Source organism: Argentina silus (genome assembly GCF_951799395.1).
Source record: "Argentina silus genome assembly, chromosome: 7".
NCBI classification, from domain to species: Eukaryota; Metazoa; Chordata; class Actinopteri; order Argentiniformes; family Argentinidae; genus Argentina; species Argentina silus.
This window is the reverse complement of record NC_139661.1, coordinates 11,802,316-11,827,431: the sequence shown is the minus strand read 5'-3', so window position 1 is coordinate 11,827,431 and position 25,116 is coordinate 11,802,316. Positions and strand designations below refer to the sequence as shown.

Here is a 25,116-nt window from a genome sequence, read left to right as displayed (position 1 = left end):
TGAGCAGAGCCAGCCTCACTGTCCTCCTGGAGCAGGGCCCTGTTGCATGCATCTGTGACTTTGTAGGAAATGGGAAATGTTAGCCATGTCAGATGGTTTAGAATTAGATTGCCATCATAATTAGGGAGGGAGACTGGGAGAAATGACTCATGAGAGGAGCCCTCTTCTAGGCAGTAATATTTATTGTAAGTACAGACTATTGTACTAGAAGGTAAATTGATATAATCACTCCTCACCACTGTGTAATTACTGCTCTAGCGCAAACATTATTTGCCACATGGATTGAAATTGAGTTTGTAAGTTGAGGTTTTTCTGCTATCCTAAGGAACTCATTTGAATGCTGAGTAGTTTGTTAGCCTGCAGGGACGTCACCTGTTAAAGCCAATTATCCTTTATTAATCTCCATGTATATGTGATTAGTCACTGTACTGTTCCCTACTTCACCCTCCACAAGCCATGTGACTACTGCACCAGATATGAAGTGTGTTACACAGTGCTTCATTGTGTGTGTGTGTGTGTGTGTGTGTGTGTGTGTGTGTGTGTGTGTGTGTGTGTGTGTGTGTGTGTGTGTGTGTGTGTGTGTGTGTGTGTGTGTGTGTGTGTCCTCACAGGAGTGAGTGAGAGGCTGCAGAAAGGGGAGGCGAGTGATGAAGATGAGGATACTGAATTCTTTGACGCCATGGAGGACTCCCCTGCCTTTATCACAGTGACCGCCACTGAGAACACACAGCACAGGTCAGTCTCACTCTCACCCAATGCCCAGTACACTCCTCCCCACTGCTGAGTGGAGGTTTAGTCTGGTTTAGTCTGGACTGATACAGTTGGATAGACTCTCCAATGATATTAAAGACGTTATCATGGTTTTGCCAGCTGGTTGATGCACTAATACTGTTATGTTTACACCAGAGCGTTCTTCAAGCCCAGTCTCACACGCACCTCATATTGGCTCCGTACAGAATGACTCATATCTTCCATCAGCTACTCAGTAAACCGCCTGGAGTAAAACATCATAACCTCCTCCACTCTATGGACTCAAAATCAAACACACAAACATTCAAATCTGCTGTTCGGAAACAGTGTTTGCTCTGTCTGAGCATCCTCTCTTGTCTGTTTTAATGAGCTTGTGTCTTAAAACTGGCTGTCTCTGCAAGGCCCAATTATTGGCTCAAGATGTTGTCGTCTCAGTGATAAAAGATGTCTCTATTCCCTCAGCGCTCTCCTACAGGAAATAAACCCCTCCAGGGTGCCCACCTCCTTTTTTTTCACTCATTCTTTCATCTCAAAAATACTGTTTTTGTTTTATATTTCTCATTTTTAGAACTTTGTTGCAGCATTAGAATTCATAGTGTTTTTCTGTCCTATTGTTTTGGAACACCTGCTGTCTCTCTGGACTCATCCTTCCTGTGAGGAGCAGTGTTTCTCAATTTCCCAGAGAAATATTTTGCTCTTTTCAAGATTCATCACATCTGTCTGCCACTGTGACAGCACAGAGACTAATGAAATGTGACAAACAGACATGTGCTGGATTGAGCCATCCATCTGTGCCTATCTGGCCTGCGCCTGTCTGTTTGTTTATTTTTATTTTTGTCTTTTTGCGAGTGAGTTTGGGGGGGGTTGGTTATTTGTGTGTGTGTGTTTGGGGGAGGGGGGTTGTGTGTGTGTGTGTGTGTGTGTGTGTGTGTGTGTGTGTGTGTGTGTATGTGTGTTAAAAGGATGTTTCTCCTGTTCCAGGCGTTTGAGTACCCTGAGTGGAGCGAGTGGAGGTCAGCCTAATGACTGGAACCAGGACGACCATGTGAGTACAACTCTCACTAATGACACAAATGCATTTAGACTAACTCTGCTATTTCAGAACCTCTCCCTCGTCACTGTGCAGCTCTTTCATTTATTTTCATCCTGCTTTTAATAGCTGTTTTCAAGCCTTCCATCAACAAATGGAGTATCTCACGCACCCAGGAATTTGGAACATACACATACACACACACACACGCACACACACACACATACACACGCGTGCCCACAGCATGTTACAAAACATGTACATGCCTTTATCACAGTCCTTCACACACACTCACAGACTCTCTTTGTGTTTGCTCCCTCTGCCCTCTTCCCCCTGCGGTGCTGGAAAAGCACAGCTGCGCTCTTCGTCATTTCTCTGGATCTTAATTACCAGTCAGACATCTGCTCTCCCGCTCCCTCCTCCTCCTCTTGTATTCCCTCTCTTCTCCTGCCTCCTCCCTCCCTGTCACTCTGCCTCCGCACGGTGACTCAGTGACTCCCTGACAAGCTGTCCAAAAAGTTAGAGCTGCAGACCATGGATTTCTCCACACAAACTGTGGTAACAGATTGAAAGGTCTTCATGGCTCTCTCTCTTTCTCTATCTCCCAGGGGTCTCCGACCTGTAATGATTTGTCAGGGAAGGAGCTGCAGCCACGCAGAAGGAGGCGGAGCCATATCCCAGACAAGCCCAACTACTCCCTCAACCTGTGGAGCATCATGAAGAACTGCATCGGCAAGGAGCTCTCCAAGATCCCCATGCCTGTGAGTGTGTGGAACAAGCATGTGTGTCTATCCATGTGTGAGAATAAGCGTTGGTGAGTAGGTGTATGTTTGTTTGTATGAGAGAGAGCAAGGCACAGGGGAAGTATGTTAGTGTCACCGACAGCATCTGTCTGTCCCGCGCAGGTGAACTTCAACGAGCCTCTGTCGATGCTCCAGAGGCTATCAGAAGACCTGGAGTACCACGAGCTGCTGGACAAGGCAGCTCGCTGTGACAACTCCATGGAGCAGCTGTGTCTGGTAGCTGCCTTCTCTGTGTCCTCCTACTCCACCACAGTCCACCGCACAGCCAAGCCCTTCAACCCTCTACTGGGGGAGACCTACGAGCTGGACCGTCGGGAGGAGTTTGGCTACCGCTCGCTGTGTGAGCAGGTACGCACAGAGACACACACAAACATACATACACACTCCACACACATTCATACACGCACTCCATGGATGACTAGGTCAGCCTACTGCCATTTTGGTGGTCTTCCATGCAAGCTGTTATAGAGAACGTACACACCATCAATGACTTGATAAGATAGGGCAGTGGTCCTCTCTAGAGAGTGCGTACATAACCTTTCCTCTCCCTCATCCTCCCAGGTGAGCCATCACCCCCCGGCAGCAGCTCATCATGTGATTTCACAGCGAGGCTGGACCCTGTGGCAAGAAATCACTATAGCCAGCAAGTTCCGTGGCAAATACCTCTCCATAATGCCTCTGGGTGAGTCGCTGAATATTCCAAATGTATTTAGTAGCCTACTATTCAACAGTCTATGCAGACATGGGTCTCGTCAGTATATCAGGGGAAACACTGGGGTTCCATTTTAGTCAGAACACTGAGCTCCAAGATGGCCACTGTCCTCCCTGCTGTTGTCCCAGTCCCTCCCACTCTCACTCTAAGGCTGAGCCATAGAAAACAATGAGAAAATGAATCAGTGGCATTTTATGACCCATGTGACAGATCCATAAACTCTGGATATCAAGGGATGGCTGTGCTGGGGTGGCATGGGGGGATGGGATTCCTGAGCCCCTGATAAATGAGAGATTTGATAGATAGAGATGCCATGACATGGAGCAGTGCTGTATATTTGATCTGTTGTGTTGTGAACCTACTGAGAGGCTGAATGGAAAAAGAAACAATTACTGAAAGTGGGAATATAAAATGCATGTTGTTGTCCTCCTGGGTAGGGATGCCCTGCTTAGGATTAGGGTCTCGTATTGTATTTTATGACGAGTATGACTGTGTGAGTGCAGTCACTGCCCCTCGCAGCCTCCACATGTGTTATTAGACTAAGTCCCTGCAGGTAGGACTGACCTTGTTTACAAAGCATGCTACATAAACACAAAATCAACTACAACACAAAATATCACTGTGTTCAAATGCAATTCAATGGTAAAACATAACTGGTAAACTAAAACTAGAGAGGTTCACTGTAAATGTTACCCCTGTTTTGTTATATATTTTTCTCACCTTGACATCCCCATTGCCTCATTTCTAAATGTTCTCCCATTTTGTCCCTTCCCCCTACCCCTCCTCAGGTGCCATCCACCTGCAGATCCACTCCAGTGGGAATCACTATGTGTGGAGGAAGGTCACCTCCACCGTGCACAACATCATCGTAGGCAAGCTGTGGATTGACCAGGTGTGTTTACATCCCATAGCCGTGTGTCTCTCTCCTAACTTAGCTTCCTGTGTCCTACACATACGTCTTCATTGTCTCTGAGGCCGTCTGCTCCGTCACCACAACCCCGGTGTATGACGCACCTCTGTTTCATACTGTGTTGTTGAGTATTGGTCTCTAGCTGCTGTCTGTTTTCCTGTTGTTTCTTGTGTTACAGTAGTATTTAAAGTAGGTAATTCAGGCCAGCTGAGAAGTGTTGTGCAGATTCAGAACAGTACAGCGCATGAATAAGCTATGTGGTCTCTGGGGGTTTATCCCGCTTTCATCTCTAATAACACCCGAAAATATCAGCCTCTCCTTTCTCTGAGATGACCCAATTAGAACCTGTGGGGGGGCGGGCGGTTTGTTTGTCTGTTTGTCTGTCTGTCTGTCTGTCTGTCTGTCTGTCTGTCTGTCTGTCTGTCTGTCTGTCTGTCTGTCACTACATCTGTCTGTACCAGCCTCACACAGGGAGGAGGGAGGAGCCAGGGAGTAAACAGTAGCATATGGTAGAACATGGCACGCTTACAACATCTTCTCATCAGTTCCAAAAGCACTCCTTTAATGTCAATTATATAGAGCCTCATCAAATAATCTTATCACTGAGTTGCTAAATACAGGAGAGAGTAAATACAGGCACTGGTGCACACTGATTCACTCTCTTCAACTCCCCTTTTCTTTGTATTGATCTTTCTTGTGTCACTACTTTTTCTCCCTTCTAAAAAATCTCTACCCATCTAAACATTCTTCCATCTTTCTCTTCATACTTTTATGTCTCCCCCATCTTGCTCTCCCAATCTTACTTTCATCCCCCTCTCTCTCTCTTTCTCTCTCTCTCTCTCTCTCTTTCTCCTTCTCTTTCTGTCTCTCTCTCTTACTCTGGTCAGTCAGGGGACATTGAGATTATCAACCACAGGACCAAGGAGACCTGCCAGCTCAAGTTTTCCCCCTACAGCTATTTCTCCAGGGAAGTCCCACGGAAGGTATGTGTCCCCACCCTCCACTCAGCCCTTCCTGAGATCTGACTTGGGCATTAGCTCATAGACTTGGCTCTGAGATTGTTCTATGCTGCCCCCTGCTGGATAATACATACAAATGTATGATTTCAGAAAGTACTATGCCTTTTCAATGGTATTACATGAATTCACACAAACCATGGAGAAGGAAACCATGTCAGTTTGTGCAGACTAAACCTCCCTCTCTGTCCTTTGTTGTCCAGGTGACGGGGGTGGTAACAGACAGTGTCGGGCAGGCCAACTACATCCTGTCTGGTACGTGGGATGATAAGATTGAGAGCGCAAAGATTGTCCAGAGCAGCCGAGGGGGCAGCGGCTCAGAGGGCAAACAGAAGACAGTCTATCAGACCCTTTCCCCCAAACTACTGTGGAAGAAATACCCTCTCCCGTAAGCACATCACCGCACAGAACAGGCGCAGCATATACTGTAGCACTGATCACCCGTCAACTATGGAGTTACCCAACACTAATCTGCATTAAGAAAGAATCCAAGCCATTGTGTCGTAGAGATAAACTTGACACTGCTGACCTCTCCCTCCTTCTCTTTTCCCTCCCTCGCTCCCTCTTCCTGCGTTCTCTCTTGTCTCTGTCTACCTCTCTCAGGGAGAATGCTGAGAACATGTACCATTTCTCGGCGCTGGCGCTGACTCTGAACGAGCAGGAGGAGGGGGTGGGGCTTACGGACAGCCGGCTGCGACCAGACCAGAGGCTGATGGAGGAGGGACGATGGGACGAGGCCAACTCTGAGAAACAGAGACTAGAGGAGAAACAGAGAGCTGTGAGGAGGAGGAGAGAGGCAGAGGCCACAGACGCACTCGACGACGGTAAGAGACATAGCGTGAGACACAGAGAGAAGAAGGGATGGTATTTGACAGAGAAAGTGGACAGGGTGGAGAGAGCAAAAGAGAAGAAAGGGATGAGAGATGGGAAGATGGAGAGAGAGGCTGATAGAAAGAAAAAGGGAGAGAGAGAGAGGGAGAGAGAGAGGCATTCATTCAGTCACATTACTGTGAATCATTCCTCAAGGTCCCTTGACCTTTATGTAAATGATTGACTAGAGGAGTATAACCTTGAGTCAGCAATGCAGGTAACAGAGGGATAATTGCAGGTCAAGTGAACCAGCTAAACAAATGAGGATTGAGTGTGAGGTGATGATGGAAACTAGAGGTAGGCACTTTTTAATCCTGGTAACATTCTCTAGTGCTGGGTGTAGTGTAAGTCTTGGCTGTATCTGATGTACCCATGACACGTCTTTCTTTTCCTCCCTCTATTGGTGGTCAGAGTGTGATTATGACTCTGGTGAGTGGGGGTGGCCTTGTGTTCCCCTCTTGTGCACCCCCCCCCCCCCCATCCTCTCTGTGTCCCCTGTGTGGTCTGCTTTTGTGTGAGGTCTGCATGCTGCCTTTCCCCACCCACTTTTCCAGAATATGATCCAGGAAAAAGCTGCCATTCGTTTTTTTCCTGCTGCCTTGTGCCTTTTCCACTTAGAACTGGCCCTCCTGTGTATGTACTGTTTCAGACAGAGAGAAACGTACTGCTTCAGACACAGAGGTGTAATGTGTGGGAGTGACAGTAGACAGTACTGGTTTCTGAGCCTGCTTTGTGAGTGACCGCTTTTTTGTCTTCCCTCAGGCCGAGAGTACGAGGCCTACCAGCCACAGTGGTTCCACAAGAGGACAAACTCCATCACTGGGGAGACAAACTTTGTGTACAAGGGTGGATACTGGGAGTCGAAGGACAGACAGGACTGGAGTATGTGCACTGAAATCTTCTAATCCTCAACCCCGTACACATCCAACCCCTCACAAGGCTCACCCAGGCCCAGGGAACTGCTGTAGTACTGGATACGGAAGAAAAGGGGGTCTGGGTGGGCTTACTAGTGCTGTGTGGATCCCTGTGTGCATGAGAATGTGTACGTCTCACACACTCTCACAACACAACTGTACCTCCCCAAGAACACACTCGCTAACCATGTTTTCCAGAGTCAAGGGAAAGAAGGGGCCTTTTTTAGATCCTCCCTAAAGACATGATACTAAGACTGTTGGTGTGTTAGATAGTGGAGTTTGACTACCATAGAAAAAAGGCCCCTGGACGTTTCCAAACACAAAAGGTGCCCCTGAAACACCTCTTCACACTCGATACCCGCAATGCACTTTTCCTCTGTTTACCCCAGGCTGTTTACTGATTGAACAGAAACCCATCTAAACCAGTATTCCTCTCTTCCTCTCTGTGATGGGAAGATGTCCATCCTCTAACAGAGAGACACACAAACTCATGTTCATACAGTACATGGTTAAAAAAATGTTATCTGTCTTTTCATATCTACTTTATTCAATAGTGTAGAGATGTGTGCAGGTAGGCTCTGATTCAAAAGCTTGAACATGTTCTTTCTCCCTGGGAAAGAATTCAAGTGCCCTCAATTGTTTGTTATTGCAGAAGGAATCAGGTGAGAGGACCTGAATTGGTGTTCCCTCCCACTATCAGCAGCTACAGAGCCTGTGATTGGCTAAGCCAGTTCATTCAGGTGGGCCGTCAAATCTAGTCTGGTAAAGAAATGACCTGTCGATTCTTTTCATTCATAGTAATCTCAGGCACAGCAACACTGGTGGTTACGCAGTTTCCTGTGAAACTTTTCAATTTCTTGACAAACTGGGTACCATGTTTCACCTACTGGACATCCACACCACCGGTAATGGAACATGTTCATGTATCTATGAAGTTAATATGCTTATTCACTTTTCACTATGGATAACCACAGTTAAATGCATATCTGTGTGTTGATGTTGAGGAGACTCCACCCTGTTCAGTCACCCAGTCCCTTGGTGCTTTCCCATAGAAACACACACTTATACTATGTAGGGCTCACACTCACAGTCAATAACACTTATATTGTGCAGTGAGCCATATGAAGGATACAGTACATTGTAGCTAGAACCTGTACACCAATATTTTCCAAATACTAATATACTAGTATATATACAGTACTAGCGAATCCATCACCTTCCACATTGATATCTAGGCAGAGTGATACTCTATATAGTTTTAGGGAATTTCTATAGTGCTGCCTGCAGCCCATGACATATTGGAGCCTGCTTTTATTCAAACAGAACTACAAGGGGCTTTACACACTACAGGGCCGACCAGACCCTGTCTTGGATGTATTCCTTTTATACTGTCCTTTTCAGCACTGCTTCAGCAACTAAGGTGGGTGAGCAACCAGGCCAGCCCAGTACAGCTCAGCTCGGCTCAACTCTGTAGTATAATTAGGGTACAATGGTTATTCACAAGAGTGGTGGTTCTAAAGTGTGACCCTTACCCTGGGTGGCCACTAACAGACGGAGCAGGCTCCTCAAGCTTCCCAGGCCCCCTCCCATAGAACACCACTGTCCCAGGCACTGATCCAGTCTTACCTGGGCTGAAACCTCCTCCTTACTCCCAGGATTCAATGCAATGGACAGGCTGATCTGGGATCAGCTCATCAAGGCTCTGTCAGTCTTTTTGCCTTTAACAACTGAATAAGGGAAAAGAGTCCCCCTGACTTGTGCACTACATGTCTTAGGTGAGAAGAGTCTTGAAAAAACCTGTTAGTATATTTTGTTATTATTGTTAGGAATGTATAATTTGGGCTGGAGGTATTGTACCCACTGTCTGGCCTTTTGTGTGAATATTTTGTGATAACAAGATAATAACAAGAATAGTAATATAATTATAAAATGAAGAGTAATGATGATAATCTATCTGAATAATAAATTGTGTATAGTTAAAATCTGACATTTTAATTAATAGACATGAAAATGTACTGTAATTGTACCTTTTAATCAAAATTGATCCAGCCAGTTAGAAGTTGATTCTGACTTGCACCCACAGTTTGGTTGCAGATCTAACATTTTATATTAAAAGAGACTGACTTACACACTGAAAATCATTTTGATACAAAGTTATTGATACTGGCTGTATTGTTTACTTGGGTTATATTTGTAGTTCACAAACAAACACATGTAGTAGTGCCTCTGATATGGCTGATACGGTTTCTGTAGTCAGCTACAGGGATGTGGAATGTGGCCTGGAAGACATTGTTAGACACACAGAATTACATCTTTGCCTGAATATGGGGGGGTCACTGAAGAGTTAGAGGGGGTTTCTGGGGTGATTTGAGGGATACATGTAAACATAACATATCACATACTTGTGAATGTAAGGTGTGGTGAGAACATGAAAGTTTCAACTGTGAGATTGTCTCCCAGTCATTTTTTGTTCCCACTGATTTTTCAGTACAGCCCATAGGAATGCTACTCAGTCTCTAGCCTATAAATCCTAGAAGGAGCAGAGAACATGTGAACTTTCACATTCTGGCCAGGTTTTCACTTTTCATCTCTTCCCCTGAATAATAACCTTCATTTTCTGCACGATTTATGTTCTGTTCCTACCAATCCACATTGTACCCATTATTCTTCATCAGACATAAAGATACTCATTCACACCTAGGTAAACACGTCATACAAGCACATGCACAAGTACTGACCACATTGGCAAGAGCAGAACAGTAAATCTACTGTAATTGAAACATATGAAGATGTATAATATGATGACAGGGTTCCCCACTCAAGAATGGACTCACTGAGAGATGGATACGATCACAGTAAGGTGTTTATTTTTGCTATATTGTAAATCTGTCTAGATAATACTATACCAACATGTACAATATTGCTGTTTGGAAAAACACAGTATTGAATTGTGGGGAAGAATGTGTATAATGGGCAAGTATGATTTCTTTCTCTAAGTATCAACTCTTTTTAGAGATTTACTTTAATATATTGTGTTTGAAATAGAATTACTTTTTATATATACAGTATGAATAAACATATTATATTTTGAATGATAATTGAAAACACATCATAGACTTTTGAGCAATTTATTTTGAGTATCCAAATGACGTGACCTCAGAGGTAGTTGGGTGCCCTACTGAAATGATTGACATGGGTTGAAAGGCTCCTAGTAACCTGTGTGAGAGGTTGAGTTGTAGCAATAACAGTGATGCATAGAGGACGTATTCACTCATGGCTCTTGTTGCTTCTAAGAGAATGGCCATCTCTCTCTGCTTTGTGTAGAAGGGAATAAACCAAAGTGTCTGCAGAGTTTACTGTAGACTAAAGAATTCTCTACCTGCCTTCCCAATGAAATGTGTAACAGCCTTTCACAATTTTTCTCATATCTTCCCACCCAACAATTAATCCAGTATAGTTTGATTTACCTTTAATATCTATGCTTTGTTTTTATTTTTCTCATGGGTGCCAATATTGTTTTACACACATGTAAATGTATCCATATGTATGCACAATGAGTTGTCAGTGTGTGTATATAAGATATATACATTTCTCTCTTGTTCTGTGCTGCATGATTGATCTGAGGCAGGAGTATAGTAATGAAGACGGGGAGATTCCTGATCATGCCTGGTCTGAATTTAACCCTGCTACTCTTCCGACTCTGTGCCATTTGGTCTTATGGAGATATTGAGAACATATGACATATCAGTACAGGTTCTGATACTGAAGGGTTCTGAGGTCAGAGGTGAGCTGGAGTGTCCTGCCTTTACCATATTAATTTCTACCCCAATTGCTCTCCTACACTCTCTCTCTCGCACGCACACATTCAGCAGCTTCACCTACTGGGATTGTTCTTGTTTTATTGTGTTTTTCTCCCTTAATTTATACATATGTAACATTGTCTTCGAAAGAAAGACACAATGACAAAAATGAGATAATAAAGTTGTTTGTTGAAACTGGACGTGTCTGTTTAATTTGAATTGCACTGATGTGTTCGGATGAACTCAGGATGTGAAGTGTTGAAGACAGAAATTATAGCCTTGACAATAAAGGTGTAGCATAGAAAACATTGATTTAAGAGACGTCGTGAGCAGTCTGCCAGTCCAACTGAAGTCAGACGCTGACACCTATTGTATCTGGTTAGCACCTTGAAAGTTGGATCTCCAATTGCTGTGCGCATTTGCTCCAGCCTTTGCACTAATATCTGATTGATGTATCCTAATCGTGGTTTACACTGAAGACGATTATGTTAGCTACAGTAAGAGGAAAAGAGAGCAATTATTGGTCAAGACTTCATTCCAGCAGAAAGAACGCTCTGGCCAAAAATAGACTTATTTTGCTATAGGGCAGGCGTCATTCACTTTATAGGCTATTTAACAGTCAAAATAAGGATTGGCAGTGAAGTTTCTTCTCTGTATTTTTTTATTATTAACAAAGCATATATCGAAAATGACAATCTGACTCCATTGCACTTAATTTAACAACATGTGAAAACAACTGTTGAGTTTGGTTTGACCGGAGCAAGAATGGTCGATGGAAAGGGACAGAGCTTTTTATTAGATTGTATTTCCCGTGGGGGAGAGTCTGCACAGTATTGTCCAGGCAAAGCAAACATTAATTGTTGCAGCGGTATTGGTATTGGTGTAATAGTGAACTAAAGAAATAAATGAAAGTCCAAGTCCCAGATCATCAGGGATCCACTAGCGTACAATCAGTGGCTCTCTCAAACGATGACGAACCCTCTACTTATGGATGGTGTGAGGCCTCCACCCATAGCCACTGCTCCTGTCGAGGACAATTAGTGTGCCTCTCAACCACACCTCCCAAAGGAAGAGCAATACTGCTTGTGGAATGCTGAGTGGCGCTTTAACTCCCGCTTCTATTAAGTGAGATCACTCGGTGCGCCACCTGAACGGTTTAGGCTTGTGCTTTTGCAAGCGCTGTTTAATGGTTGCTTGGAAACCCCACCAATGCTCCTGTCAATCAAGTCACTGCAGCAGCTGGAGAGGACCTGACAAGTTTACAAGTTCTACTTTCATAATTGGCCAGAAAGTAAGTCATAAGATTTAATGTGCTGAGTGAGATGACTTTAAGACGGTAACAATGAGAGGAAACTGTTTTACCATTTATAACTGGCTTTACAACCTTGAGAGAATGAAATAGGAGTTCCAACGGGAATGTAATCTTTAAGTCAAAATAATTGCATTTGCGTTGTATGCTTATACAGTATAGTCGATCACAATATGATGGCCCCGCGAGACTAATGCATGTGTAAATGTGAGCATATTTAATGATAGTTTCGTGAGATTAATCCATACAATACATTGTCCCTCTGCATGACGTGTTGAGAGAATTGCAACTGTCTTCAAATCGATATAGAAAACTTTGAGCCTTGTGATTGAATAACCTTAACCACACTCTTCAGTATCACTATCCGCAACTGCTGTAAGTGTAGTAGTTAGAATGTAAGATGGCATACATGACATGGGAATTTATTGGCTTCTTTGTGAAAGGAAGCTCAGTCTGCAGCAGCCAGCAGGCCCACAGGCAAAAGGGCCTGGGTTTCCAGGGCAACCTATGACCAACAACAACCCCCACTCCTCACCACAGCCCAACTCACTTTTCTGTTGGGAATGGGGAATGTTGTCTCTGTACTCCAGAGTCTTTTAATGTGTGTTACAGTCTCAGGAAATGGCAGATGGCAGCCATGAAGGAGCAGAAGGAGATGCAGAAGACACAGATGAGCTTCTCTACACTGGTCTGTGATTTCTCAATTTCTCACTGGTGAATTCTTCTGATCCTCCACATCCCTCACTCTCTCTGGACTAAAGTTAACGCTCTCTCTCTCTCTCTCTCTCTCTCTCTCTCTCTCTCTCTCTCTCTCTCAATGTTGGCTACCCCCTGCTTACTCAGACTTGGATGAAGATATCAGTGTTTATAGACAAACTCCTGGCCCCCTGAAACAGGACCACTGTGACCTCCTCCTGGATGCCATCGATGCCCAGCTTAGCCGCCTGCAGGTCAGTGTGCTGCAATCTCAGGGTTCTATTTCTTATTTCAGGGTTCTAGTGCTTTCTTGATCCTATTTATCTGAATAGGATAGTCTATGTTCATTCTGTTAACCCCATAAACTAATGTTGAATGTTCGCAGGTGCAGAGCCATAGCCAAAGTGTTGAGGGTATTTCCCAAAAATATGATTGCACCACTACAGGTATGTTGTAGTCTCTAGTCTAATAACTGCAGACCATCTTTGGGTACACATTTATCTTTACAAACTCTGTTGATCTACATTTCTCTATCCATTAAAGCACCTCTTAGCTGGAGCCAGTCTCTGAGCAAGGACACAGGGCTGGGAAGTACCATACCCACGAATAACACCCTCATCTCTTGTCTTGATTTGGTACACCCTGAAAACAAGGACCTATCATCAGGTAAGAAAAGTTGTGTAAATGTATGTCAGGCACAGGCAGCATTGGCAAAGTGAAATGTCTCTCTGGTGGTGTCTATATAATTATAATTGAATCTCCCTCTCAAGGATATGGCTCTTCTATTGGATCGATTGGGATGCTGTCTCATTATATTGAGAGAACTGACATTTTCAACTTGTTATTATCTAGTCCTTTCAGAGGTATCTGTCATCCTTGGTTGTAACATGATCCTTTTTAGAGTGTGGCTCTGCTGGATGGTTCAAATGCAAGAAAGAATTGCTAGAACACTTGATGAGCAAGCAATGCCTTATCATCAAAGAGAGGACCCCCTGATATTGAGACTCCTCTCCTTCCTACACCCCCTGACCCAGTCCCTCCCTTCCTCTGACCTGGACAATGGTTTAGCCTGGATTTATCTCACCCCTCCTCTCCCCTCTGCTCTCCCCACAGAGAAGAGCTCAGGTGGCCGGGTGGGCCCTGTTGCTCAGGAGGAAAAGGACCAGAGGACAGAGACAGTGATGAAAGAGGAAGAGGAGGATGTAGAGTCGCGGAGGGAGCAGTGTCACTGGAGGCTGGAGAGGCTGCTGGGGGAGGCATGTGGAGGAGGGTTAGCAGGAGAGAAGGGCCCTCCTCCAGACAGTGTCTGCACAGAAGACTTTGCCACCCGCTTCACGGAGGAGATGGTTGGGCTGCCAGACAGTACCATGCAGAGACTGGCCAGAGATGGGATTAATAGCCTGGGGAATCCCTGTAGAGATAAAGAGTCTGAGAGGACAGCAGACACCTCAGAGAGTGGCACCTGTCACGCAGATCCAAAGAGAGAGGGGGATCTCACTGCAGCTAGGGAAGAAGATGTCCATGGAGAGGACAGGGTTCATACTGAGCATCATCAACAAGCAAGCATGGACAAACAAAGCCAGATAGGATGGAAAAAACAGTCAGTTCACAGCCATGGAGTTAGGAGACTTAGCCGGAGTGCTAACCCAAGGGCTAGAGAGAGCAGCAAAGCACCACAGAGGCTAAGTGGTCTTAACAGTGGTGATAGCTGTCTTCATTCTTCAGTAGCCCTATTAGGAGTGTCAGCCTGGACACACTCAGAACCCTTAGCCTTAGCTCAGGGTCCTTCAGGTGAGAAGACTGAGAGCCTGATGCCATGGGTTAGAAGCTGAGATTGTCATCTAATAAGGGTAAATGTGGCTATATATTTTCAGTTGTATGATGTCTCACTGGTGTTGTTGTCTTCTCATACTTCCAGTTTCAGTCGTTGGTCCTCCCAGCAGCAGCAGCAGCACAGTGATACTTACTGCCAGTCTGGAGCCTGAAGGAACCAGGGAAAACAGGAGCCACGCTTCTAGAACCAGACACCTGGCAGGTACCACACCCAACATAAAGTGCTTCTGCTTTCTGTTACAATCTTTCAGCAAATCATTTCTATCTCAGTCTCAGCTACATTTACATGTGGTAATTTCAGGGACACAATGAAATAGATTAATTAATAATGGTAACTACAGCCATTCTCTTGTCTCCCTCAGGAGTCCCTGTGTGTAGTTTTGACACAGTGACCATCGACAGTGACCTGGACTCTGTGTGCACCGAGAGGGTCCGACAACACATCCACAACAGGCCAGGTGAGAGGCAGGGGCAATTCACATTCATTTCCATTCAAATGGCATCATACCGTGTGATATAATGGCTACATTACTGTACTGTACTTATGGTAGGTATAATGTAAAAATATGTTGAATATGAATATGATTCAAAATCTGCTTGATGACACCTTAGGATGCCTCTCAGCCATTCATTCAGTCAGGGATATGGATGGCCTCTGCACTGACCTGAGTGACTATGACACACCCACACAGGAGCCAAGGGGACCCCACTATATTTCAGGTGAGACTAACAATACTATGGTTGAGTATCCCTCATTATTGAATGATATTATGCCTCTACGCCATGGTCTAATTATGAAAGTGAATCTACGTACTTTGACTGTTCTTGTCAAGCCTTGAGAGCTAGCCATGGAAAAGTAACCAGTGGAAGCCTACCCCTCCGTAAACCACGTCCTAACAGAAGAGACACTCCCAGGTAACCCTCACTCACTGAATGAACAGGATTTGATACATGTATGACAAGTATACATGTATGACATTCACATCTCAAATGCAATCTGACCAGTCATCCCGTGTTGTATATCCCTTTATGTTTTATATCTATGAGCAGATATGCTCGGTCTGTGGGTGAGGATGATGACGACACAGATGACGGGTGTGTTCGTTGGAAGGGGAGACGCAGGCCTGACAGGGCTACAGGAGTGCGTTTGTCTATGGTGAGAGAGGACACAATGAAAAAAGATAAACTACTCAATTAGTCTCGCATTCTGCTCAGAACCGCCTGAAAATCCAGCACTTGAATATGGCCTTCATTATGGAAATTCAAGTGGTCTTGTTGTTTGCTATTGCTATTCACACTAACCTATAATGAGTTATTCCCCACATGAGAAGTGTACTCCCTGGTGCTCTGTCTCCCAAACACACACACAGCAGAGATCAGGGGGCCAGCTGGTGGAGATGAGGTCAGACTGTGTCCAGATGGAGGAGGAGCTCTCTACCCTCAGACAGGTGTGCTTCCTCCCATCTCTACCACTTCTACATTTGCTTTTGACACTTGTGTACATCTTTGTGTATTCATCTTTGTGTACACATGTGTGTATTTTAGGACTGTGAGAAGGAGGCGGAGAGGTTGAGGTTGAAGAGAGCTCAGCTGTGTGAGATGGAGCACTCTCTGGCTGACCTCTTGCAGAAAAGGAAGGTACAGAACATTACATTCCCTATTGTGACTCAGTTCTTTGGCCTGTGCATCCATAACTCTCTCTAATAGTGCTATGTGCTGTGATTTATGTCCCAGCATGCCATGCAGGAGCTAGAGCAGCTGTGTGTAGGGGCGGAGCAGATGGAGAGGGAGGGGCGGAGTCTGGAGGCTAGCCTGAGAGACAGCAGGGCAGAGGCAGACAGCACCAGGTATTCAGTGAACTATATCTCATAGAAAATAAACAATCACTAACTAAGGATACAGTTTAGACAATCATATTAGTAACTGGTTATTGTGTATAACCATCTGTACTGCTCAGTGATGTTGAGAGTGTCTTGTAGTTCTCAGCTGCGCAGGCTCCAGAGGCAGAGGGACTCCTGTCTGCAGGAGGTCAGGGACCTGGAGGAAGAGCAGGCTGCTATACACACACACAGAACCGCCTTACAGGATGGTTCCTATGGAGAGAGGGTAACACATTCTTGGTCTAGCCCTCTTTTCACTTCACTTTGACACTTCTCTCAAACCCATATACTGTAGATCCAGTTGTTAAGTAATTACACACTTTCACCCTCTCCCTCCCCCCTCTCCTCTCTCACTATCTCAGAGACATACCAGCATCAGTGTGTCCGTACTGGAGAGAGAGGAGATAGACAGACAGCTGGACAGTGCCAAGACTGAGCTGTTTGCTGAGCAGCGGCGCTCTAGGATCAAGCTGGATTCTATGCAAGAGGTGCTTTATATCAAATGGAGCAAAGCTGATTTGCTACCAATATTCACTTCTTTAAATATGTTTGAATACCTTTCTCTCTATCTGTTGGTTAGAAGTTGGAGGAGGCTCGAGAGGAGCTCCAGCGTCTTACAGCGGAGGAGAAGTTACTGAGGGACAGGTGTACAGGTCTGGAGGACAAACAGATACAGAAACAGGAGCAGGAGGAGGTACTATCATACACTTTGGTCTCCCTCTCACCATCTTTTATATCATAATTCTCCATATGTGTTCTCCATTCACCTCCTTCCTGTTTGTGTCTCCATGAAATCCCCCCCCCTCCCTCCTTTCAGGCTGCGGATTTGCAAGTGTGTGAGCTGCAGAGGGTGCTGCAGGAGCGTGAGGGCAGGGTGGGGGCTCTGGAGAGGATTGTGGCCCAGAAGGAGCTGCAGTTGCTAGGATTCCAGGAGGAGCGCAGTGCCCTGCAGGCAGAGAGAGATGACCTACAGGGGGAGCTCCAGAGCCTGAGGGAGCAGCACAGTGTCTCACTGAGGGAGGCCCAGGAACAGGCACACAGAGACAGGGTGAGTGAACTGGGTAGGACTAGACTAGGAGTTTTACAATATGTGTGACTGTATGGAGCATGTAGTGTACCAGTGTGTTCCCTGTGTAAGTGAAGGTGTGAGAGGGTAAGTGTGATAGTGTGAAAGTGCATGTGGTTGAATAAGATGTTTTCTCTGTTCCCTCAGCAGCGGGACTTGGAGCAGTTGAAGGATGATATGACTTTGGCTCATGAGCAACAGATTCAGCAGGTAAGAGCCCCCAGTAAGACTTGATAAGACCCCCGTACTCACTCTCAGTCCTATAGATCCAGACATTTGGGTCTTTGTGGTCTTTGTTGCTGCCTTATGTCCAGGCTAAAAGTCAGGCTGAGGAGGAGAAAGCAGATGCTCTTAGAGAACAAGCCCTGTCTCACGCACGACACATTGAGTCCATACACAGCTGTGTCCAGATCAGTATGGTATCAGGCACCCCACCACTACTCCCTGCAGAACTGTTCCTGAGTCAGTTTCTCAGATGTGATCCGATGTTCTTTCTCTCCTCTCCAGTTTAGGGAGGAGGAGGAGGGGAGACTGAGGGAGGCTCTTGAACAGCAGAAGACGGTGATGAGGAGGCATGAAGAGGAGCTGCGTGTTGAAGCCCAGGAGATGGTACGTGTGCATAGATGCACCCCAAGGTCACATCTTCTCTGTCAGTTATCAATCTATTGTAGACCCTATTTGAATAAAACGTAATAACATGATATATGTTGTCTCTCTCAGACACACACCATCATAGAACAGGAACAGAGGAAATGGGAGGCAGAGAAGGAGGTTGCACTAAAGGTGCAATGTGGGATACTTGAGGAGCAAGGCCAGGAGGCCTTGGAGAGAGCAAGGGCAGAGATGGAGCGAGAGAAGAGAAGCGCCCTGGCTCTTCAAAACAAAGTGGTGGAACTGCAGACAGTAAGCAGAACTAAGATCAATGACCGTCAACAAACCATCTCTTTTTTTTACCATGATTACCATGAATGAAAAGTAACAAATTGAACAGTTTCCCTGTCCTACCCCTCCCTCTCTCAGACAGTGCGGGAGCTGGAGAGTGAGGGCCATGTATTGCAGAGGGAGCAGTCGTCTGCACTGGCTGCAATGCGCAGGTCTCTGAGAGAGGAGCACCAGGCTGAGCTGCAGAGAGAGCGCAGGCACGTAGAACAGGTGAGAGCAAGCAAACATGTTCTCAACTGGCATCTGTAGATCATAACATAAGAAGATACGTATATTACTGGACAATTATCATAAAGTGTATGGTATACAGCGAATGGTTCCTAGGAGGCCAGTTAGAAATGGAGAGTGTTATAGATTGAGGTGACATGATGGGCTGTGGTTGTAGGAGGGACAGAGGGAGGCATTGAGACTGGAGCAGGCTGTTGAGCAGGCAGAGGAGGAGGCTGGCAGACTACAGAGGCTGCTGGCAGAGAGGGAGCACAGCCACAAGCAGAGCACTGCCAGGCTGGAGCAGCAGCTCAGGCACTGGGCCCAGGAGCTGGGGACAGAGTGTCAGCATATACACAACTTACTGGAACACAGCATGGCCTTTAGGAGCACCATGCAGCTCCCACACAGGTACTCTCTCACGCAAATACACACAGACACACACACAGACACACACACACACACACACACACACACACACACACACACACACACACACACATTATCTCTTATACGAACACATGAAAACACATACTTTGTAATTAATTATATATTTATATATATGTGCAATATATTTTAATATTTCAAGCTGATACTTTTGGTGTTCGTGCTTATTTTGTAGTCCTACGTTGGCCCAGGCAGTCCAAACCCTGCAAGCGCTCAGAGAGCAGTTGCAGCACTTAATCAGCCATCTGCAGCAGGAGCTTGACTCACAGAGACGCACCACCCAGCAGCTGAGTTGGGACAAGGTACAGTGTGCTCAGGATACATACACATACAGTATCTAACCCAGACATACATGTTTGTTTACAAACTAATTGTGTCTGCTTCAGGAGCGGGAGTTATGTATTCAGAAGGACCAGATGGGGATGGAGAGAGAGCAGGCCCTGGACTCACTGAAGGAGCGACTCATCCAGGTTTGGACCTCCAAATCTTTGTGACACATAGATACATGCACTCACACACACACACACACACACACACACACACACACACACACACACACACACACACACACACACAGTCTACAGTGGTGTTCTCTGTCCATGCTGCAGGAGCACATTGAGGAGCTGAGTAGTCTGAACCGGGCTCAGATGCGGGAGGAAGGAGACGAGGCGGGAGGAGTGGCTGCTTCTCTGCGTCGGCAGCTGCAGGCTAAAAACCAGGAGATGCGGCAGGTGCAGAGGAGCATGGGACAGTGGAAGGAGCAGACCACTGCTCGCCTGGCACGCAAGTTTGAGGAGGAGCTAACAGCCGAACTGGAGAGGTAGTGTAACATCAAACCCTGTTTTTAAGGAATGGATATTTGCACACAAGTATTGCCACTATAAAACAAGATTCAATTACATTCACTTAAGATTTTGGCCTTTCCCTTGTTTGGTAACGATTTCTAGATTTTCAATACTTTTAAATACATTGTTATATTTTTTGTGTTCAGAATATTCACTTTTGCCATTCTACAGGTGCAAGTCACAGTTGTTAAAGGGAAGGTAACTGGTTTTACAGTTGAGACAGCATGTCTAGAGACTAAGCCTAGAGCCTAACTCACTAACCAGTCATCCCATTCTCCATACAAAACCCATCCCAATCTCAACTCATTATAGAACAGTTCCGTTCAGTAGTATCTAAGTTAATGAAACATTGTTATTAACCATCAGTGTTTTCGTCTGCTCCATACCCTCCCTCACACTGTCATGAAGTACTTGCCACAGACTGACTTGTTTGACATTTGGGTATGTTTGGGTTTCAGAAAGGCACCCAAGGCACGAGATGAGAAGCAGAGGAAGCTAGAGATACTGGAAGGAGAGATGAGACACATTACTGGGGTAAACGTCACCATATGAGACCTGGTAGAGCAAGAGCACGAAGCTACTCTGAGGAGCTGAGGAGTGAACTAGTCTCTGGTTGCACATAATTTGCCTTGGGATGAGAAACAGGCACAGCTGTTGTTTTGTTGTAATGCCCTTCCTCTCTCTTCTACCATCTGTCTCTTTCTGTCTTTCTCTTTGCCTGTCTCCTGTCAGGGGTGCAATGACTCTGGAGCTCAGCGGTCTGCCTCCTCTCCCTCTCTCCATACTGGGGATCTTGCTGCCTCCCCTGCTCCCTCTGACCTGGCCTCCTTCAAACTGCTGCGTCACCTCCAGAGCCGCGTCAGGCAGCTCCGTGCTGAGAACCAGGCCCACACCTGCAGCCCCCCCCCTCTGAGCAGGACCCCCCTGGAGCTGGCAGGGTCTTACCTGGAGACGGTGAGTCCCACCTGCTAACTGAGTGGGAGGGTGTGTAAATGAGATGGCGATAAATGAAGGAAGTTACATAATAATTCATCTATTGAGACTAGTAGTCACTGTCATCATAATACTTGTCATTAGAGATATACTATTTAGAATTGAAATTTGGTGTCAGTAGCCTCATCCCTTCATAATATAATGTTTCTCATCCAATCAGATTACCCCATCCCAGGACTGTGATCAGTTTTGGAGTTCATCCCGTGTCAGGACAGTCCAGAGTTAACAATCTAGCATATTGCCAAATCACTGTGTGTGCAGTATGTGTTTGTAAAGTGACTCACAAATTCTGCAGACAAACAAAAAAATTGATCGCTCACTGTAGTTAGTACCTCGTTACATGATGGGTTATCAACCATAAGGTCACAGTGACAAATGACACAATGACACCATGGGTAATTAAGTTCACATTCTTCTGCTTTTGGGGTAGTTATATTTTACTGCTAGCTCAAGGTTCAGGAGTGACTGTGTGGGTGAATGAATGATCAACTGGTTGACATGGTTCTGCATATTCCATAACCTTTGCAATCAGAACGTCCCTAAAAAGCTGCAAGTCATCTTGTGTGAAAGTCTGCCTATGTTGCATCATTAAGCCAGATGCATGTCATATTGTATGCATATGTAAATTGTACAGTAAAGTACATAAAATATGGTCTTTATCACTGAAGCACTAACTAATTCAAATGATTAACACTCAACTGCCAAATCAACATTGTTAGACCCACATTTTGAAACTTTGTTTTAAAACTGCATTAAACTTTGTGACTTAAAATCTGTGATTGTTCCTACTGCATGTGTCCTTTGAAATTAAAACAAATGAAAACAAGACCATAAGCAACTGAGATTTTATTTAGAAACAGATATAAAGATGTAACACTCAATTGGCTGATGATTCTGTTAAAGTGAATATGAGGATATACAATCAAAATGTACATTGAAGGTACATTTCAGTTCAGTCATTTCAATTTCTCACAACTGAAGGAAGTGTTGTTTCCTCCAAAGTAAACAGGTATACTGTAAGTTACAATGCATTACAACAGTTTAATAGAGCGCTGACATGCTTTCAGCAAACTTTACTCTTGAATGTGAAGGACTAAACTGGCTTTGAACAGTAACTGTACCTAAAAAAGCAACCTCAAAGCTGAAAGCGGAGTATAAAAATTACAAACAGGCTGAACTCAAGTGCCACTACTTGCCTTCAAACTAAATAAGCCTAATAAGGCAGAGTAAGTGCAGAGCTTTCAGCAAGTTGGCTAAGCTGTGCCTGTTCACTGTCTGAAACTGACCGTTCAAAAAGATTCAGAAACATTACATGTTCTGGCAATGGTCTTAAACAGAGACATTTTATTAAAAAGGTTTCTTTAAAAAATGGCTGTAGCTTTGTGGTCCCTGCTACAAATGAATATCCCATTGCATGTTTTCCTGGATCAATCAAGAATCAGGTTCAGCACTATCTGATTGTAATGCAAAGGAAGGTTTGTTCTCTTTGGCCAAGAGGACACAATACAAATGTGTAGCCTAATATTCCTGTTATGCTGATTAACAAGTCTGATCTTGGTCCAAAGCAGTCCTTCAAATGGCAATAAAGCTTTTGAAGCAGTCTGTGCAGTGCATTCTCCCTCTTCATGGCTTCTCTGGGGCCAAGCGTGAACCAAGGCTGAGCTACAACTGCTCTGGGCATAACTGATGTGGGTTTACCCAGCCCTACAGCTCCATGTCCTCTTCTCCAGAGCTATGGGCTCCAGGGCTGTGGTACAGAGGAGAGTATGTCTCTACTGGCGGGGCTGTGGGGGTGAGGGAAATCTGACGGGTGGGAGAGGGACTGGGGGTTGGGGGTTGCCGGCAGGTAGTCTGCTGCTTACGCTGCCTCTGCAGCGAGTCCTTCAGCCTCCTGGCCAGCGCATCTTCTGGAGGCCGCCACACTACCAGCTCCATGCAGGACTGACTCCTATGGGGACAAGAGAGGATCAAGTGAGCCAAAGGGGTCAACAAAAAGGAAACAATTAAAAATCACCAAGACAACAACCCACTATCTGCTCCATTCCAAATGTGAGGCAACAGAGATTGAGGTGCATTAACAAATGTGCCTCAGAAGAAAAAAATAAAGTGGAACACTTACACAGATTGGGCCACTGTGTGTGGGAGGATGTCACCGATGCCACGCTGAAGCCCCTCCCTCAGACTGTCAGACATCACCAGCACTGGCCTCCTCTGTGCTGGCTCCACATCCAGGTCCTCATCGTCATCATCATCCTCCAGTGTGATTCTGACATAAAGAGCAGCATCAATGTGTGAGTGTGTAGTGAAGTAATAATTTATTTATGCTATATAATGGGGTTGATCTCTCACATCACACCCCACAGGCCTCTGATTGCTCACCTTTCCTCAATCTCCTGCAGTCTTCTCTGGGCTGCCTCCAACTCCATGCAGGAGCCCTCTTTCTCTGGACATGGTAGAGGGGGGGGAGACATGAATAGAGGCAGCCCCAGGCTTTGACTTTCTGAGCAGGGCTGGGGGACTGCAGGGCTGGGCTGCTCAGGCACAGGAGGTTGGATGCTCGATGGTGGCCAGCTCTGACACATGTTGGGGTTGGAGTTATCCAAAGGGTTGCACCCCACCTCTCCCATCAGCCTCCTCCTTTTGGCACTGCATCCTCTACAGGAGCGGACACATATCTTTTGGACCTTGTTTGTGCAAAACATTGATGGCACAAATAATAAAATACAGATTTTGTATTTTTACAAGACTATGTAACTGTTCTTCCAATTTTCAGCTTACTCATCATCAGCTCTCCTCCTGTGCTTTCTCAGGCATCGCCTCTCCCAACTCCTGAAAGATTAGCAAGGAGAGAGAAAGGTTATTTGATGAGTCATATATTGAAAGCCATATTTTCACCACATAAGAATCAAACAAGTCATAATTGTATTTGTGTGAATGAAGGAACTTTAAGATATCAAAGATGGAATCCTGGAAATGACTGGATGACACTTTGCTTTCTCAGTATACTTCAGCATTGGTTTACATAATACTAACAAGTATTGAGCTAATTCCTCCACCAATGACATGGCTATCCTGTTAGGTCACATCTGTGTGGCACTCCAATTGCCAGTCTCTCCTGGAACTCACGTGTTTGGGGGAGACACTCCAGGCAGGTGGTGAGAGGTACCTAGGGCAGGGCCTATGTTGATCCCAATTTCAGGGATGTTGACAAGGCCAGGGAATGAGTACATGGCAGGCAGAAACCCCAACTCACTGCTCATTGGACTGGGATGGTGCATGGTGTTCCAGGTTAAGGTGGGGTTGAAGGGTTGGACAGAAAACTGGGTTGTACTAGATGTGTGGAGATTGGAAAGGCCTAGCCTAGAAAACAAAAGGAAATATAACAAACTGATTTTACGACATTTTAAGACATTCATGTTGCTTTTTGGGGTCAGTAGATTTGATTACAGGTAACTAGCTATGCTTAGGTAGGTATTGGTAATATTTACTGGAAGAGGTAGCAAAACTTCGGACAGTAGAAACGTCCAAAAAACGGTGAGCTATACTGCTATTGACCATAACAAATATAGCTATATCTGCAATAGTTTTTCATTTGCATACAGACTACTACATAGCTAGCTATCATTGGCAAGCTATCTGGCATTGGCTGATGCAGAATGTCGTAATACTGTCAGTTGGCTAGGTGACTAAAATAACTGACTAGCTACCGTCCTTTGACAAAGTGTGGTGGAACTCATGCTAGTTATGATTTCGCTAGCTCGCGACCCTGCTATAACGTCGTTACCAAGTTGGACTTGTCTCGAGGATGTTTTTGGGGCCCTCTCTGCGCTGTGCAAACTAAGTTACGTTAGCTCACATTAGCTAGATAACATTACATGTAATTCATTGGCATCGTCATCATACGACAAATAGCAAAACGGAATTTATCTCTCAGTAAAGGTAGCTAGCCATTCACAATTAGTTGACATTACCTTAGCTTGTGAGCGATTTGATTCGACAATAAACTCGAATGAACACGACTGGACGGGACTACATCTACTGCACTACTCTGTAGTCTGGCTGGCTTGCTGGCTCTACTAGGTAGCTAGCTTCA

At 45.3% G+C, this 25,116-nt stretch overlaps 2 protein-coding genes across 4 annotated transcripts in view; one reads left to right on the top strand and one right to left on the bottom strand.

Moving 5' to 3' along the window:
• osbp2b (oxysterol binding protein 2b) overlaps positions 1–9,402 on the top strand; it is a gene marked incomplete at its 5' end in the record, with an annotated part of 39,466 nt that extends 30,064 nt beyond the window's left edge. The window contains 10 exons of the mRNA XM_083674102.1: positions 612–735; positions 1,732–1,795; positions 2,389–2,541; positions 2,686–2,931; positions 3,145–3,265; positions 4,084–4,187; positions 5,093–5,188; positions 5,425–5,609; positions 5,825–6,045; positions 6,854–9,402. Coding sequence (XP_083530228.1) covers positions 612–735; positions 1,732–1,795; positions 2,389–2,541; positions 2,686–2,931; positions 3,145–3,265; positions 4,084–4,187; positions 5,093–5,188; positions 5,425–5,609; positions 5,825–6,045; positions 6,854–6,996 — 1,457 coding nt within the window. The 3' untranslated portion in view covers positions 6,997–9,402. The remainder of the gene's footprint in view (positions 1–611; positions 736–1,731; positions 1,796–2,388; positions 2,542–2,685; positions 2,932–3,144; positions 3,266–4,083; positions 4,188–5,092; positions 5,189–5,424; positions 5,610–5,824; positions 6,046–6,853) is intronic.
• A 12,452-nt stretch (positions 9,403–21,854) lies between these two features.
• ccdc117 (coiled-coil domain containing 117) lies at positions 21,855–25,071 on the bottom strand. 3 transcript variants are annotated; one of them, XM_083674110.1, is made up of 7 exons: positions 24,731–25,071; positions 24,359–24,383; positions 24,150–24,327; positions 23,802–23,852; positions 23,403–23,678; positions 23,143–23,289; positions 21,855–22,971 (listed from the first exon to the last, which is right to left on the bottom strand). In XM_083674110.1, the coding sequence occupies exons 1-7, from the start codon at positions 24,758–24,760 to the stop codon at positions 22,728–22,730; spliced, it is 951 nt and encodes a 316-aa protein (XP_083530236.1). In that variant the 5' UTR covers positions 24,761–25,071; the 3' UTR covers positions 21,855–22,727. The 3 variants fall into 3 exon arrangements, with proteins under 3 accessions (XP_083530236.1, XP_083530238.1, XP_083530237.1); XM_083674112.1 differs by having other exon boundaries at positions 24,995–25,071; XM_083674111.1 differs by having other exon boundaries at positions 24,150–24,383; positions 24,995–25,071.
• Between the last annotated feature and the right edge of the window lie 45 nt (positions 25,072–25,116).

Excerpts from the sequence above, each read along its gene's own strand:
- ccdc117 (XM_083674110.1), bottom strand. The coding sequence starts at position 24,760 with ATGAGTTCCACCACACTTTGTCAAAGGACG. Across the intron at positions 23,853-24,149 it reads GGAGTGTCTCCCCCAAACAC|GAGTTGGGAGAGGCGATGCC; the intron begins GTGAGTTCCAGG and ends CTAATCTTTCAG. Across the intron at positions 22,972-23,142 it reads CACACAGTGGCCCAATCTGT|GAGTCAGTCCTGCATGGAGC; the intron begins GTAAGTGTTCCA and ends TTGTCCCCATAG.